The 15,910-nt window shown below is 38.5% G+C and overlaps 2 protein-coding genes across 3 annotated transcripts in view; both read left to right on the top strand.

The window, feature by feature from the left end:
• RASA2 (RAS p21 protein activator 2) overlaps positions 1 to 4,080 on the top strand; it is a 43,785-nt gene extending 39,705 nt beyond the window's left edge. The window contains exons 21-24 of the mRNA XM_079315655.1: positions 163 to 371; positions 1,002 to 1,105; positions 1,701 to 1,890; positions 2,721 to 4,080. Of these exons, the coding sequence (XP_079171781.1) occupies positions 163 to 371; positions 1,002 to 1,105; positions 1,701 to 1,890; positions 2,721 to 2,751 (534 nt within the window). The 3' untranslated portion in view covers positions 2,752 to 4,080. The remainder of the gene's footprint in view (positions 1 to 162; positions 372 to 1,001; positions 1,106 to 1,700; positions 1,891 to 2,720) is intronic.
• A 2,944-nt stretch (positions 4,081 to 7,024) lies between these two features.
• RNF7 (ring finger protein 7) lies at positions 7,025 to 12,136 on the top strand. Of its 2 annotated transcripts, none has more exons than XM_079315343.1 (3): positions 7,025 to 7,256; positions 10,485 to 10,532; positions 11,991 to 12,136. In XM_079315343.1, exons 1-3 carry the CDS (start codon positions 7,079 to 7,081, stop codon positions 12,107 to 12,109), a joined length of 345 nt encoding a protein of 114 aa, XP_079171469.1. In that variant the 5' UTR covers positions 7,025 to 7,078; the 3' UTR covers positions 12,110 to 12,136. The 2 variants fall into 2 exon arrangements, with proteins under 2 accessions (XP_079171469.1, XP_079171470.1); XM_079315344.1 differs by having other exon boundaries at positions 7,034 to 7,249.
• Positions 12,137 to 15,910: the final 3,774 nt, after the last annotated feature.

Here is a 15,910-nt window from a genome sequence, read left to right as displayed (position 1 = left end):
TGTGTAACTGAAAGAAGTGGAAAGTCTGCTGTTCTCCCTGTCTCACTTTGTCTTAATTCGAGTTTGTGGAATTGCCTGAGCACTGAAATCTATTTTGGCATATCTGAAGTTGCTCAGTAACTGGATTTTTTTACTCAGCAGTATAATGTGTTTCTTCTACAGATGTTTCAAGTACTTCATGGGGAAAAACCACTGTATATCCAAGCAAATAACTGTGTAGAAGCCAGTGAGTGGATAGAGGCTCTTTGCCGGGTAACAAGGTGCAACCAGAAGAGGCTGAGCTTTTACCACCCCTCTGCTTTCCTGAACGGGAACTGGCTGTGCTGCAAGGCCACGGCAGAGAGCACCGAGGGCTGCGCGCGCTGCACCGCGTGAGTCCGGGCCAGGGGAGGCACTCACTTTGGACAAAGGGAAACAAGGCTTTCCCTGCCCCTTCAGCCAGTGATGCCACAAAAACCTGCCACAGTGGTAAGGCACCAAGTTATTTCTTTGTGTGCCACCCTGTGGAGGTAACCAGCTCAGCATGGAAATCACAAATATCCAGTGGCTGAGATTTCTTCATGCTGACTAATAAATGAATTCAGATGCCAGGCTGAATGCAGAAATATGACACACTGAGATCATCTGTATGAAATAATTAAAATACTTGTTGCAGAAAGTTCAGCCTGGAAGTCTTCTCTCCTTAATGACTTGTTTTATACAACCACTATTTTATTTGAACTTCACATATTTTAAAAGAGTACCCTAAGAAAGTCAACTAAATAATCTTGGATGTAGATTCTGATGAATCATTTGGGTTTTGTAGGTATGTCAGAAAAAAATAATAACATCTTAAAAGCTTATCCTTAACTGAGTAGGTTAGATAAACTACATACTAAATTTTGTGACGCTGTCTGAGTGATAAACATATTAAAAGGCTATATATATTGAAAAAGAATCAGTTTTTACTTGCTTTCAAGAATTACTGATACTGATTGCCTGTCTCTTTGTTCACCTTTTAGAGATGTTCCTGCTGATACTCAAATTGAGATTGATGGAGACAGAGAGACAGAAAGAATTTACTCACTTTTCACTATCAACAGGTCTAAACTACAGAAGTTGGAAGGTACTCAAATGATAATTAAGATGAATTACACTGATATTCAGTTCTAATTCTCTAGGCCAAGAACATAATTTTGAACAATTAACTAAATTTAACGATTCACCTGGAAATAATAGAAAGCAGAGAGAGAGACTGAATTTTTATCTTCTCAGTGCCCTGGTGTCTGATGTTCTTCATGCATTTCTTTACAATAGATATCAGGCATTATTCTAATTGACTTTCCATATATGTAGTAGTTTTAATAATTTAAACAGAGAGGCTGCAACTATAGGTGATTGATTTTCTGCCTTTGCTGTGCCTTTCCTGATTACATGATGAAGTCTGTTAGATGTACTTTTGCTGCAAGAAAGCACTGAACTTCTCTTAATGTGAAGAGAGCTGGATGCTTAAGATGCTGAACACAGCTAGCAGAGAATAAGCTATAGAATTGTAAGTGCATATGTTTGATACTGCCTCCTGCTTTTATGTTAGTCCGTTTTATGTATAAGCCAGAGTAACTTTACATTTCAGAACTTTGGAGTTACCATTTGCACAGGAGTTAGATTTGTTTTTTTAATTGTTGAAATTCTAAATTGGATGATTGTGGTTGTTTTCTTAGAGGCTTGTGGAAGTATAGCAGTCTATCAAGGTCCTCGGAAAGAACCAGATGATTATTCTAATTTCACCATTGAAGATTCTGTAGCCACTTTTCATACACTCCAGCAGATAATAGATATAGTGGAAAAGCTGAATGAATCACATGAAAAATACCAGAAGAAGAGATCATCTAGTGCCAAATATGGTAGTGAGTAAGTATCTTATGTAACTTTGACATTGATAAATGTGTATTTTGAAAAAAAATAAATCATGGAACGAGGCCAGAGAAAATGGAGGTAAAGGTAAAGTTAGACAAGACAGATGTGGAGAGAATAAGGTACATAATTTGTAGTAGTGCATCTTTTTACCAGTTATTGAAGATCCAAGTTCTTCTGGTGTAGATTCATCTGTTCCTGTTGAGATTCCTATGAGTGGGTCCAGAGACTCTTTTTTCCTTGCAGCTTAACATTTGAACAGCACACACAATTTATTCGTAACAGTATGCCTAGCTACTAATATATAGAATATATTTTCTAATATTTTTTTTCAAAATTTTGGTTAAATAATTGAAGTATAAAATTATATGAAACTGTCAAAATTTTACTGCAGAAACATATCTTTCAGGTAGTATAATTATTGTTTGCATTTCACTTGCCATACTCGATGATAAATATTATTTCTTGTGAAGGCAAAAATAGCCTGTTCTTTGGAGTATGTTCTTGTTCCAGAGAACATTCTTTAATTCTCTTCAGTCCTGCTTATGCCCCTAGCACACTACCAGCAAGTTTTTAGATTTAGGATTAATTCACCAGGAAAAAAAGTTCAAACCCTGATTTAGTTTGCAGAGGTTAGTGTTTGACCTGAGTTGTTCAGAAAAATAGACTGTGATTTAGAAATGAAAGTAAATAAGGTTTTTGCAAATCACTAAGTTTCACAATGATAAAACTGTATTTTGCTTGATAAATTAAAATTGCATGATGAGAACTAAAAAGCAAATGTTAATCTTAGAAGTATTCACACATAATATTTTGATTTTTTGCAGAGAAAACCCAATTGTTGGAAAAGTTTCCTAACCAAAACAAACTGGCCCACTTGGATGAAAAAAGAAACTGGAAATGTTCTAGAGTGTTTTGGTTTTTTGTTTGTTTTCTTTTTTTAATTCATTGTATGCATTTTTGCGAAGTATTTAAGAATGAACATAAACGCTAGTTGTGTTGACAATCTATTTAATATTTAATAGAAAAATACCTTCTTGAAAATCTAGTCTTTAAGATTTATTCTCATTTTGCTGAAGAACTTGAAGTTCCAGGTTCTTGAAGTAAAAGATGTGAATAAATCTGAATGTTGTTTTGCCATTATTGTCTTACTGGAAAGAACTTTCTAGACAAATAAGCTTTTTTACAGAAGAAAATCCACACTGCATTTGTTGGTTGGATTAAATCTCAGTACATACACTGCAAACAAAGTTTACCATGAGTGCCTGCCCTGCTGATACAGATCTCAAAACAGAAATCCCGAGATCTTACGACGTGGAAAAGATCTGAAGCTTCACACTCAATACATTTGACTTATTTTTTCCTTGTATTAGATGTTGTCAAAACTTGATTTATCTACAGTTGAAGTTCTATAGAACCATGTAGTATGCTGCAAATAATCTCGACAGCAGACACCAGTGTTAGTTGTGTTATTAAGTACTAAAGAAGAAATCAGGGAACTTACATTGTACCTCTTGTTTACATTTGGAGTAATATATGGAGTGACATTAGACCACTATCTATTTTCTTTAGCATTTTTTAGGGTACATGTTTTTTCTTAATCTAAAAAGAAATGCAGGGTAGTAACATTCTTGTTAAATAGATTTGCCTACACATAGAAAAATTTAAGTGTGAACAGATTGTGGTTAAGTACTGATCAATTAACATCATCTCATGTATGATTTAATTTCTTGTTTTTATAAAAAGTAATAACTACGTCCAGCTCAACTTTTGACTACAAATCTAATAAATAATCTCTATTATAATCACTCAAAGCACTTTAGATATCTGGACTATCCCAGATTATTTTTAGATACTTTGTAGTATCTGCTTGTTATGATCAGTTGAATGATCAACATTGTTTTGTCTTTAAGCAATGCTTCAGTGAATATTTTTGTATCTTTAGTTACATGGATTTGTATTTGCCACTTAACACAATTTTAAACTGGCATTCCTGACTTCAGTAAGATTAATTTTTGCTCACTTCGTCTGAGAAGTTAGTTTTCTGCTGAGAAAAAGTATATGTATATAACCAGGAAGAAGCAAAGGTATTACTGTGGCAACTTTGCTTCATCAGTATTAAATACAATGGTACTCCTTGAAATATTATTTTTAATAAAAGTTGTATGTGGTACTTCTATTTTTAAAGTGTTTTCTGTGGGGTCTTTTGTTGTTTTGCTGGGTGCTTTTTTAGTTCTGGTTTTGTTTTGTTTTTCCAATCACAATTTGGCCAAGTTAATTAGGAATGTAAGTTAGAAATCCACAATGCTTGAAAAACAGTAAGCTGTTAAAATTACCACACATTTGTTATACTGTTGTAAGAAGGCTTTCCATAATGGAAGCAAGGTGGCAAGACAGGATTGAAATTTCTTTGGAATGAATGTAACTTGTTAAAATTAGTTTAGTTTTATACCAAGATATATTAGAATATCCTGGATTCAGTACTAGGATCTGCAACATCACAATCATTTAATCACCTCAGCTGGTTTTGCCTTTTCCTTTTTTACACATTTGATGTGCTCAACAGGACTTTTATTTGCCAACACTTAAAACTGAAGGAAAATGCAGCAATGCCAATAAATGTGTTTTGCCAAGGTAAAGATTAATTGCCATTAATCAAAAGCTGCCATTAAACAAAGTTGAATGTGGTTGAGTGTTAGAATTAGGTTCTGTTGTATATGAATTAACAATGTGGCAAACCCTCTTCCTTGGAGCCATTTTCTCTGGTTTTCAAAGTCAAATTTATGAAAAATTGAGTGGTATACTCTTGCAATGTTGGGGTTTTATAATATGCACTTTTTTTTTTTTTTTGCTTTGGTACTGAAATATTAAAAAAAAACCCCAGACAGCCATTGAATATTTGTGACCATTAAGATTTGATTTCTCATTTTATAATGTTTTAAAGTGCAGTAGATGTTCTAGAATTTAATTAGGTACAAGTAGTATGATTAATAACAAAAGTTGCCTTCATTTTGATTAGTCTAGAAAAGTGATGTTATTCAGTAATTAGTTCTGTTAGGATTGTAAAAGTTTTAATGTTATGATGATGTATTGTTGAATGTATTTTTATTTAAATTTTATTTTCTTATTAAGACATTAAAATGTTTTGTAACATTGCTTGAGAATAACTCAGAAATAAATTACGACAAACCTGAGAAGCTGTGTGTTTACTGTAAGGCCTGGCTCTTTAAAATGTTAGCATTACCTGAGCGAGGGTTTTTTAATAACTTCTGTAAGGATTTCCCTTCTGTGCATTATGTGTCATGAATGTTCATTCACTTCACTTGAAGAGTAAAGCACAATGCATTTAAGAATTGGAATTATTGCTATTTCTGTCTTTGAGCTCGTTCCTGGACTTTCATGCAGCTCATGCCCAATCACGTACACCTACAGAACTATCAGGATCCCTTTGCTATACTGTGCAACAGTATATTTGTGTGATTTCTTCCCATCCAGCAAGATCCTTCCAGTGCAAAGGCATGCACTTTATTCCACTAATACACCATTTCCCTAATTCCTGTTGTGCTTTCCTTTATATTTCTGCATGCCTGCTATACATGCTTCTGTTTCACAAAAACTCTACCTATCAGCATTGGAATCTAATTTCCATTTTGGCAATTGCATCTGGCAGCTTCAGTAAGCCCTTAGAAGCTGCTGCAGGTGGGTTTGTCACAGGTGGAGGGGTGCTCATGCAGCACTGCTCTCTGTGCTGCTCTCTGTGCTGTCCTCCTCCCTTGCAGCCCCACTGGCCATTAATAGACCCGTGTAGCATTTTCCTGTTGGGAAACTGGCACAGACACACAGATAACCAGAGTTTAAGAAATAGTCTTGGAAGAGAAGTATGCTCAAATTGTTTTCTTTGGCAGATAAGTTGACACAGTCCTCGAGTGTTTTGATGTATGTTAATTTATTGACAGAACAAACAGTAAGTGGACAATACAGTCCAGCACGTGGATCAGTTGGCCAAGATAAACACATACTTACATAACTGTTCTTTGCATTATCATAAACCTGACGTTTTTGTAAAAGATTTGTTTTTAATAAAAATCATTTTCACCGGATCACTAGGTTGGGATTACCTTCAAGACAGAGTCAGAGGTGCCTGTATCATATTTGCTCTACTTTCATTGCTAATCTAAGTCTAAGGGGTTTATATTTGACTTTGCATCATGTATAGCACATGTGTGATGGTTTGACAGCACTCAAACACAATTATAATCTCTGTCATGGTTTGCTCTTAGAACTGAAGGCTTGCATCTCTTAGGGATACAAGGCAAATTGTATAAATTTAAAAACCCCAAAACTCAAACAGGATTTGTTGGGGTTTTGTTTTAATCTCTATTTAGAGGTAGTTGACATTTTACATAGCAGAAATTAAATGTACTTAAATCTCAGATTTTTTTTTTTTTTTTAACTTTCGGAACAGATACATTCAAATTTTGAAAATCCATGCCAAGGGCATAAAATGCAATATATTATCAAAGGAATAGTATGTATACAATTTATTTTCGTGGTTTTACAAAAAGCAATTTTTATTTAAAACTTTCTGGATTGCATCTGGTCCCAGTAATTTAAATTCAGAAGTGCCATGATGGTTTTTAAAATGGACAGAAAAAACTGATGAGTTGAAAGAGTGGAGCTGGGAAAGGAAATTGAACAGTGTGGACTGAGAGAAGTGTGAATCAGCCAAGCTAAAACACCTTATTCACATGTTGTTTCATAGTGTTCAAGGTGCTTCTGAATTAATAGCTGAGTAATGTACAAACATAAAATCTTTAGTATTTTTTACTTTTATCACAAAGGTGGCCAATGTGCACCCCACCGCTGAAGTGTTTCGCTTATTCTGTCAGCAGTTTTAGGAAATGTGTTGAGAGCTGGAAGACTGGCGGTCTCCCCATACCCAAGGCAGCCCAGACTCCGTTGGACTCTGCGTGTGAGGAGCACATCCTTCCTGAGCGATGCCCCTTTGGCCCGGCTCGGTGTCCTGCGGAAAGGTAAAATTGCTTTACAGCTCTGCAGAAGCGGTGGCTGTGGCCCTCAGGCCCGCACCCCGCGGCCTTTCCGCCGCGCCGCGGGTGGAGCTCGCTGCCGCCGCCGGAGGGGGGCGCTGCCGCCCGCGCGGCCGCCGCGTCCCCGCCCCTCCGCCATGGCCGATGTGGAGGACGGGGACGAGCCCGGTGCCCCCCACTCGCTGCCGGGCTCCGCGGGCTCCAAGACGGGCGCACCCGACAAGATGTTCTCGCTGAAGAAGTGGAACGCGGTGGCCATGTGGAGCTGGGACGTGGAGTGCGACACCTGCGCCATTTGCCGGGTGCAGGTCATGGGTAAGCGCCGGCCGGGCCGCCATGGCCGCGGAGCCGGGCCTGGGGCCGTGCCCGCCGCCCTGGGCACGGCGGGCGCAGGGCAGGGACGCGGTTTCCGGCAGGAGGGGGGGCTGATCCCTCCCGCCTCCGCTTCCTCCTCCGCGCCTTCCCGGAGGAGGAGGAGGAGGAGAAGGAGGAGGGCCCCGCGGGGGCTGGGCGGCCCCGCTCCCGAACCCACGCGCGGCCCCGTCGGGCAGCGAGAGCCCCCGGGTGGCCGGGCCGCGCTCCCTGTGCCCCGCTCCCTGCGCCGCGCTGCCTGTGCCGCGCTCATTGCGCCCCGCTCATTCCGCCGCGCTCCCTGCGCCGCGCTCATTGCGCCCCGCTCATTACCCCCCGCTCATTGCGCCCCGCTCCCTGCGCCCCGCTCCCCGCTCCCTGTTCCCCGCTCATTGCCCTCTGCTCCCTGCGCCCCGCTCCCTGTGCCCCGCTCATTGCTCCCTGCGCCCCCCGGCTGCCGGCGAGCCGCCCGTGCCCTGCAGTGCCGCCTTCCTCTGAGGGCAAACCCCGCCAGCACTGACTGACAGCCCAGCTGAACCCAGCGCTGCGTGCGTGGCGCTGCTCTTTATGGGGTGGGTTTTGTTAAGGGTCTTTGTTGGGGTTTTTACGGAGCAGTTACGGGTGCACATATAAATTCACTTTTCAAGTCTGTTAAGCCAGGGTGTCTGGCACTACTTCACAAGCGTGGTTACTGTTGGAGTTTTACACACGTATATATATTTAGAAGACTATTAAGGGGTTAATTTTCTTGGTTTTGAAATCCAGATGCTCTTTGAAAGCACCGTCATTGTTGACGCATATTAGTGTTTTCTGACATCTTTGTTAAATATGATACTTACCTTGGTTCTTCGAAAACTGTTTAAATTCCTCCTTTACTGTTTGTACATTTCCAATTTTTGCTATTGGGCTGAGTCATCCTAGATGTAAATATCCTCTCAGCTGGGTGTGCAACACTTTTGACAAGTGGCCCAAGATCCCAAGATTCCCTTCAGAGCACCTTGCTTTTGTAGGGCCAGGAACCATAATACTGAAAATGAAGTCAGGATTTGGTTTAACAGAAGTGAGACAAAATACACAATTCTGTCATTTCTCATAAATGTTTTTGCTGTTCTGTGGAACAGAGGAGGCAAAAGGGTGTACTAGAGGAAAAGACTGGAATGGTGGGAATGGCTTTTACATAAGCATGTTTGGAAGATTATTTGCTTTTTTGTGGTAAACAGAGACCACTCTGGAAATATGAAATTGGCTTCATTTGCAATAAACTATAATTTTAAAAATGTGTTTGTCTGCATTGTAGCTAGCCTGTTACTGGACACTATAAAAAAAATCTTAAATTAAAATCTCTACCCAGAGCTGTTAGAAAAGTTAAAAAAAAAAAAAGTAATATTTTTTGATAGTTAGACCAAGGGAGTAAGGGAGTACTTTTAATCTGAAACTGAACAAAAAAAATAAATCTGAAAAAATCTAGTAACCGTTTTTTGGGAACAAACTGTATTGTTAGAATGTGAAACTTGCTCATTACTGACCTCAGTTTAGCAATTCCGCGTTGACCCTGCCAGAGTGGGTCTGGCTCCTGTAGAGCCACTGCGTCTGCAGTAACCTTAGGTGGGAGGCAGTGCCAGACTGAGACTGGCACTTGTTGAAAGTTAGTTTGCTTGACTTTCGCAGGGAAGGAGGTGTTAGCTGGCTCCATTTTCTACTGTTTAACTCCTTGGACCAATGTGGTCTTAGTTATGCAAGGGAAAGAGGCAAAAATGCAGGTGTTAGCTGGGAGGCACAGGCTTGCAGCTGGACTGCCTCTGCTGTCCTTAGCCTTTCAGACTGACCTCCTTGGGGTTATGATGTAGGAGTGGGGACAGGTTACTTTGATGTGGTGGCAGTGATTTCTGTCCTTGACTCTCTCTGCTGCTTCTGTCTGAAGCTACAGCTGCAGGGCTCGACAGGACAGCTGATTTATTGTGCCTTTCTGCTGTGATCCCTTATCAGTGGGCTCCCACACACCATGATACAAATTGAAGCGCTTCAGCTGAATCTTCCCAGCACCTGGGCCCTTAACTGCTGTTGAAATACAAATCATAGAAACAAACAACTGGAAAGTTTTGCATTTTTCCGAATGAGGAAAGGACAGCTGTTTTAGAGTTCTCTCCTCTTGGTTGTCTATTGCCTGAGAAAAGGAGGCAGATCAATCTAAAATAGAAGTAGTGGCCATATCCAGAGGTAGCAAAAATACTCAAATCTGAATTCCTGTAGCACACGATGGTCTTGTCTTCTGGGAGAATATGATCCAAATAGTGACCTGTAAGCCAGATCCAACCTTCAGGACTCTTGTTCAAACTAGTTCCTCTTCTTTGGCGGAGATGAAGATGTGTTTACTCCCATCAAGGCTGAACACTTTCTCTTGTGCATGATGCACGCACAGTCATGTCTGTTGTTGCCCATGTTGGGGCAAAGGAGAAGCAAAGGTGTTTTTTTCCCTTTGTTGTGTGGCACAGTGGGAAGCTTGGAAGTTGCCACTCTTGTGTCTGAGTCCTGGACCTGCCATTAAATCCTAAAGCCACAGACTGGAGTGCATATAGATGATAAATATTTTTAATCAGATATTGTTCTGTATTTATTAACATATATTATCAAATGTACCACTATATCTGTGTGTGTGACTCCTGTGAAAATTAGATGCAGGTACTTGTTAAGGGAAGGTACTATAAAAAGTAATAGGTGGTGGGAGTTGTGAGAGATGCACAGCCTAAAAATTCAAAATTGTGAATGACTTCCTTAAAAGGAAATGCTGACATCTGAAAAACAAAGTCCTGTAATTAGGGTTTGGCTTTGTGCTTGCTCTGGTCTTAATATGCCTGAGTGCCTTGGCACAAATCTGCAGGCTTTTATATCTACAAAATGGAGAAGGCTTTTTTTTCAGCAAAAGTTATGAAAATACCAAAGCAATGGAAAATAAACAAAACATGCTGGAGGGTTCAGAGTCCTTCTGATCTCTTTCAGATATATATTTCATTGTAATTTTTATAGTTTTATAATTTAAGGGGTCTATTTAATGTTAGAAGGCTAAACCTGACATCAAAACTTGAGATCTTTACCTCTGTAAATTTGTATTAGAGTTTATATTTTCCTCTGACAAACGTATTCTTAAGATGGAATCCTGAGAATCAAATTGAGTTTGTTCTTGTTTACTTTTAGATGCCTGTCTTAGATGTCAAGCTGAAAACAAACAAGAAGATTGTGTTGGTATGTAGTGACTTCATTCGCTTGTTTTTCAATTGAAGCTTCTCTCAGTATGGTGCATTTTAAGGTTTGAAGGGAATACTGATTTTATTAATGCTCAGAAGTAAACTGGTGTTTTGTTCTACATTGTATCATCTTTTTACATTAGTAATACTTTTATGTTTTATTTTTGATCACTAAAAAAACCAGTTTTCATGTCAGCTGTGCTGTAAAACTAAACAGCTTTCAATTTCCTGTCAACACATACACAACTAAGAGGTTTAGGTTTCTTTCATTGTGAGCATATTTGAGATCATAATGTACATTTTTTAAGCGGGTAGGAAAAAACTACTTTTTTCTTCAGAGGTGCGTGCCAGAAAATACAATGGTAGTACAAATAAAAGTCCTCTATTCTGAAATAAATGTGTGCCTGAGTTAGAAAGGGGTATTTTTCCCACTCATAATTCAGAGATAATGGAGGCAATGGCTTGGTTGTTCACTGTTCATTTTCAAAAGTAGAATCACTTCAGTTGAAGCATAATCATACTTTTAGTGCCAATGTATGCAAAAGAAAGTCTTAATTCTGACTGTTTAAATTGGAAATAGTGAAAACTATCTCAAAGAGTTTGCTTTAAACCTTTATGACAACTTTTAAACAGTGCTAAACCTTTCCGTGCTGCTGAGCTTTGTGTTTTGAAGTGTATTGTCTCAAAAAAACCCACTGGGGGTTTTTGATGATTGTTTTAATGGGAATAGGGTTTCCTGTTCTAGATATCTTAATTGCCTTGTTAAGTATCCTATTTAAGATAGATAGGAAAAAGTATAATTTACAGCACTCCTTTGATTGGTACCCTTGTGCTCCTGTGAGGAAAATGTGAGCTAATATGGAAAAAACCCAAAGTAACTAAATTTTAAAATATTATTCAGGAGTAAATGGATAACGGATAACAATTTTTGTAGTGTTGGAACAACTGTAGCCTGTGAATAACTCCTGGTGGAAAGTCCCATTTTAAGACTATATACTGTGTCACATGTGTCTCCTTGTTATCATATATTTCAGTTCAAACAGTGCATTTCATATGAGAATTTGGTGATGTGCTCTGGTGTGATAGTGAGTCAGTAATGCATTGGCTTTATTTTGGTACTGGGGAAGATAAACAGAAAAAATTTAATAGCTGCACTTATTTCTTGTGCAGAATAGCTAAATATGTTTATACAGTCACAAAATCCTGTCACTTTACACAAGAAGGTGAGAATATATACATTTCTTTTTTTAATAGTAAGTAAAAGTCTTGATGATGGGATTGACTGTCATCAGGATGATCATAATAATCCATTCTCAGTGGATAAATCAGTGATGACCTGCTTTCTCTCTAAAAATCCCAGTGGTTATAAATACTTGAGAGTGATAGTTTGAATGTTGCTGTAGGTGTTGATTGAACAGCTGAGTGTGACTGGAACATGTTCTTTCTTCTCTTTCAGTGGTTTGGGGAGAATGCAATCATTCCTTCCACAATTGCTGCATGTCCTTGTGGGTGAAACAGAATAATCGCTGTCCTCTCTGCCAGCAGGACTGGGTAGTCCAGAGAATAGGCAAATAAATACTGGAAGGGTTTCTTTCTGTTGCACTTGTTGGAATGGTGTGTGTGTTATGCCCTATGCTCATGCAGAATGGAACATGTCAGTCAGGACATGACTCACTTGGTTCATCTGCTCCAGGACCAGAGTGGGTTTGGTGCACACCTCTGGCTGCACAAAGTGCATTCCTGGTCAGGCTCACTGCAGGGGTTCCACAAATGAAACAGGAGACACTACATCAATAAATGTATCTGCTATGATGATTAAAGTGTTGTCTGTATCAGAGCACGGAAACTTAGTGGTGCAGATTATACCCTAAACACAGAGCATTTAATCTTTTTCCATTGATAAATGAATTAAATTGAAAGAGTCACCTTACCTGGTCTGATGCACTGCATAGTTTATTGTCAGGATAAAGAAAATGTGTCCTGAGTACTACTGTATGCAAAAACAGTCAGTATGCTTTTTAAGAAACTATTCTGGCTTTTAATCTAAAATGAACAGTGTGTAAAACATTTGCTGTGTACTTTTTCCATTATGCTGTATTAAACATTTCTTGTTTTAGGTATTCTTTACGACTTTTGTTGTATCTACAAATCTGTTCTATTATATTCTATACATGATTTCTACAACCATAACATTAAAATTTAACTACATTAATATTTTTTTACATTTATATTTCTGTTAGTGATCATGGCAACATGGTACAAAGACATGTATTTGATATCAGTTAACTAGAAGTGTAGACAGTCTTGTTGGTTAGCTGATTAATATAGGAAACAAACAAAAATGATAATTTAAATAACCCAAGGAAAAGAGGCACTAATTAAATCTAGTGGAAAATGGTAAACTGTGATTTCATGAAAATTCAGCTAGTAGGAATTTCTTTATTTTTATTGGTCCTAGTGTTTTGGTAGTATTTTTTTCATTTTTTGTGGAAATCCTGAATATATCATCTTCTATGAATTTTTTCTTACAGCTGTTTAAGTGCTCACCTCTAACTTTGTCTTTTCTCTAAATATCCAAACTACTGTGAATCTGAACATATGCTGTGGGATTTTTAAAATATATGTAATGGAGAGGTAGAATTATTGCTTTTAATCTGTAACAAATTCAGGCATAATAAAATGGTTAATCAACATGGGTGAAATTGAAGCAATATAATATGCATTGTTTACTTCAAAATTTTCATCTATAATGTGTTTCTCAGTAGTTGTATTTCTATCTAATTCTAAGTATATTTAAAGACATTTGTCTTCACTGTATAAAGTAGCTCTAATCTTTGTGTCATCAAGCATATTGCAGAGTTTCTGTGATTTTGTTTAATATTGTAATCTTGATTTTAAAATGTTTTGGTTTTTAAATGTCGCTTTTGTTTAATTACACACTGAGATAAAAAATCCTGAGTCGCTGTTACACTGTATCACTTCATTGTTGTTATGCCAGATGAAGTCTGTTTTAAAACTGAAAACAAATGTTAAATATGTTAACAGTAGTAATGAAGTGCCTATAGCATTTACATTATTGTGGAGTATTTCTGTTTGTGTAAAAGTATTCTCAAACATTTTGCAAAAAAAGAAATCTGTGCGAGTGTGAAAATAAATTTTAGCTGTCACAGTCAAACTGTATCTTGCCTACCACCTGTTTTCTCTGTCCACACTTGGTCCCCGGGTCCATCCTGTGACCTCTGATAATGCAGTCTAGTCCCATCAGAGGACTTCCTTCATTTTTCTTTGGTTTTTAGGTGAATATGGAAAGTACCAAACCCTGCTTTTAGCTTATGTCACGTGCATGGCAAGAGTAGCTGATAATTACAGTTGTGGAAGAGTTTTTCCAAAGTGTCAGCTCAAAGGGGTGTTGACACAAATGAGATATTGGGAAAGTTAATGTTGAAATCAAACCAGCTGATATTTTTGTGTATCTGTTTTCATATTGTGCATGTCTTGTTGACCAGTAATTGAGGTTCATCCAGAACATAAGGTAATGAATTTTAAGTCCTGCATATTTTCTCTATGATTTAGAGATTAGCCCAAGTCCCTAAGTTCTATGAGCTTTACACCAGAGAACTTCTCCAAGTCATACCCTGATATGCCTGATTAGCATGGTTGTTACACATCCCTGTGCTCAGTTCTGTAATTGTTCACCTCTTATACATGCAAAATAAATAATTTTTGCTTCTCACCCAAATGTACTGTTTTATGAGCAGGTAACATTGCCTTAAATAGCCATTATCAATTAATAGATTAATACTTTTCCCCAGCATTTAATAAACGGGGAGCAGATTTGGATAAGTCAGCAGGCAAATCTCAAAAATGACAGGAGTAATGAGTATATGTTGAATGATCATATTGTTTGATTCTGCTTTTCATGAAATTATGTTATTTTAGAGAAAATTTAGGTTCCATAGAAACTGGGAAAGATTCTAATCAATTGAGTAGAATGGTCTTTGGAGCTGTAAATGTGTCTATCTTATGCAGGTGCCATAAACATCAGGTATCAGCATGAATATACCAATAGCTGGTGTAAGCTTGAGTTCAGCTGCCCAGCTACCAGCTGTTTGTCCTGCTGCTCTTTGAGCTGTGGTGGATATTCTGGCCAAACATAAAAAAGACCCTACTGAATTTTAGGAGATTAAAAGTTTTATTAAAAAAAAAAAAAAAAAAAAAGCTGAAAACAAAGCTTTTATTACCTTCTTTCATGCCTTTCTCTACCCAGGGTATTATAGGAATGTGTTGCTGTAGGCCCCATTTTCAGGACAGCCACCAGCAGAATTCCCCATTTGTCCCATTGGCTCTTTGCAACTTGCCCACACTGCTCTGTTGAGCCCTTTATGTAACCTTCTCCTGCCCTGTGCTTGCTCTCACCTGGCAGAACTGGCTGGGCTTTCAGGTGTCTGCCTTACAATTCCTTTTGTTCTTGTGCACACACAGCAATTTGCAATGGATGGCCCTCTCCATCACTCCTGAAAAACACACCTCCAAGGCAGTTTTGTAGAGTGCAACCATGAATTTTATGTCAAATGGATTCAATGTGGACAGAATTAAGCATGTAAAAACAAAATACTGCGTGATTGTAGAGTGGTAAAAAGCAGCCAAGAAGAGCTTAACACTTACTATAGGGGTCTGAAAGGTACCTGTTATTACTCTTGATGTTTAGTTTTTGTGATTCAGCTCTTCAGCTTGCTCTGAGATTATGAAATAAGAAAAAAGAACCTTGACCTTGACCTCAAGGGTACAGTTTGACCCCAGTGTTACTTCTTTTCTTGTTGTCCTAATGCCTTCCTTATATTTAAGTAAAGTTTGAACAGCCCAATCACCTGACCCCACAGCAGAAGGGGGCTTAGCCTAGTGAGTGCCACACATAATTTTTATTCTTTGGAAGGGAAAAAAATGCCTTCTGGTAGGCAGCCAGCAAGTGAAGTCAGGTGGAATTTGCCTTCACTTGATTATAATCAGCTTTGTCCCTTTGTTGATGTCACCTCAGCTATATGCTGTTGCCACCTTCTCATCCGACCACTTTCTGTCATAAAGCTCAGCAGGGAAAACAAACTGAGGCCAAAACAACATATGGAAGTGTCTTGGCAAGATTGGGCTGTTCATTTGAAGTGTTTCTCTTTTTTCTGTGGGTAGGAGATGAAGTCAGACTGTGTTGTTTCGTAGATAAGGATCATTATTTTTAGACTGGCGACAGTTCTTAATCTCTGCATGTAATCTGCTCAGACAGAGCCACGCGAGGTGGCAGGGTTTGCATGAACTGTCTGGGGGGCTCAGTCGCTGATGTTGAGTATAACTTGAGTTTTGGAGGTGTGAATGCTCAAAGCACTG

Source organism: Erithacus rubecula, assembly GCF_903797595.1.
Source record: "Erithacus rubecula genome assembly, chromosome: 11".
Taxonomy (NCBI): domain Eukaryota; kingdom Metazoa; phylum Chordata; class Aves; order Passeriformes; family Muscicapidae; genus Erithacus; species Erithacus rubecula.
This window is presented reverse-complemented; position numbering and strand designations above follow the sequence as displayed.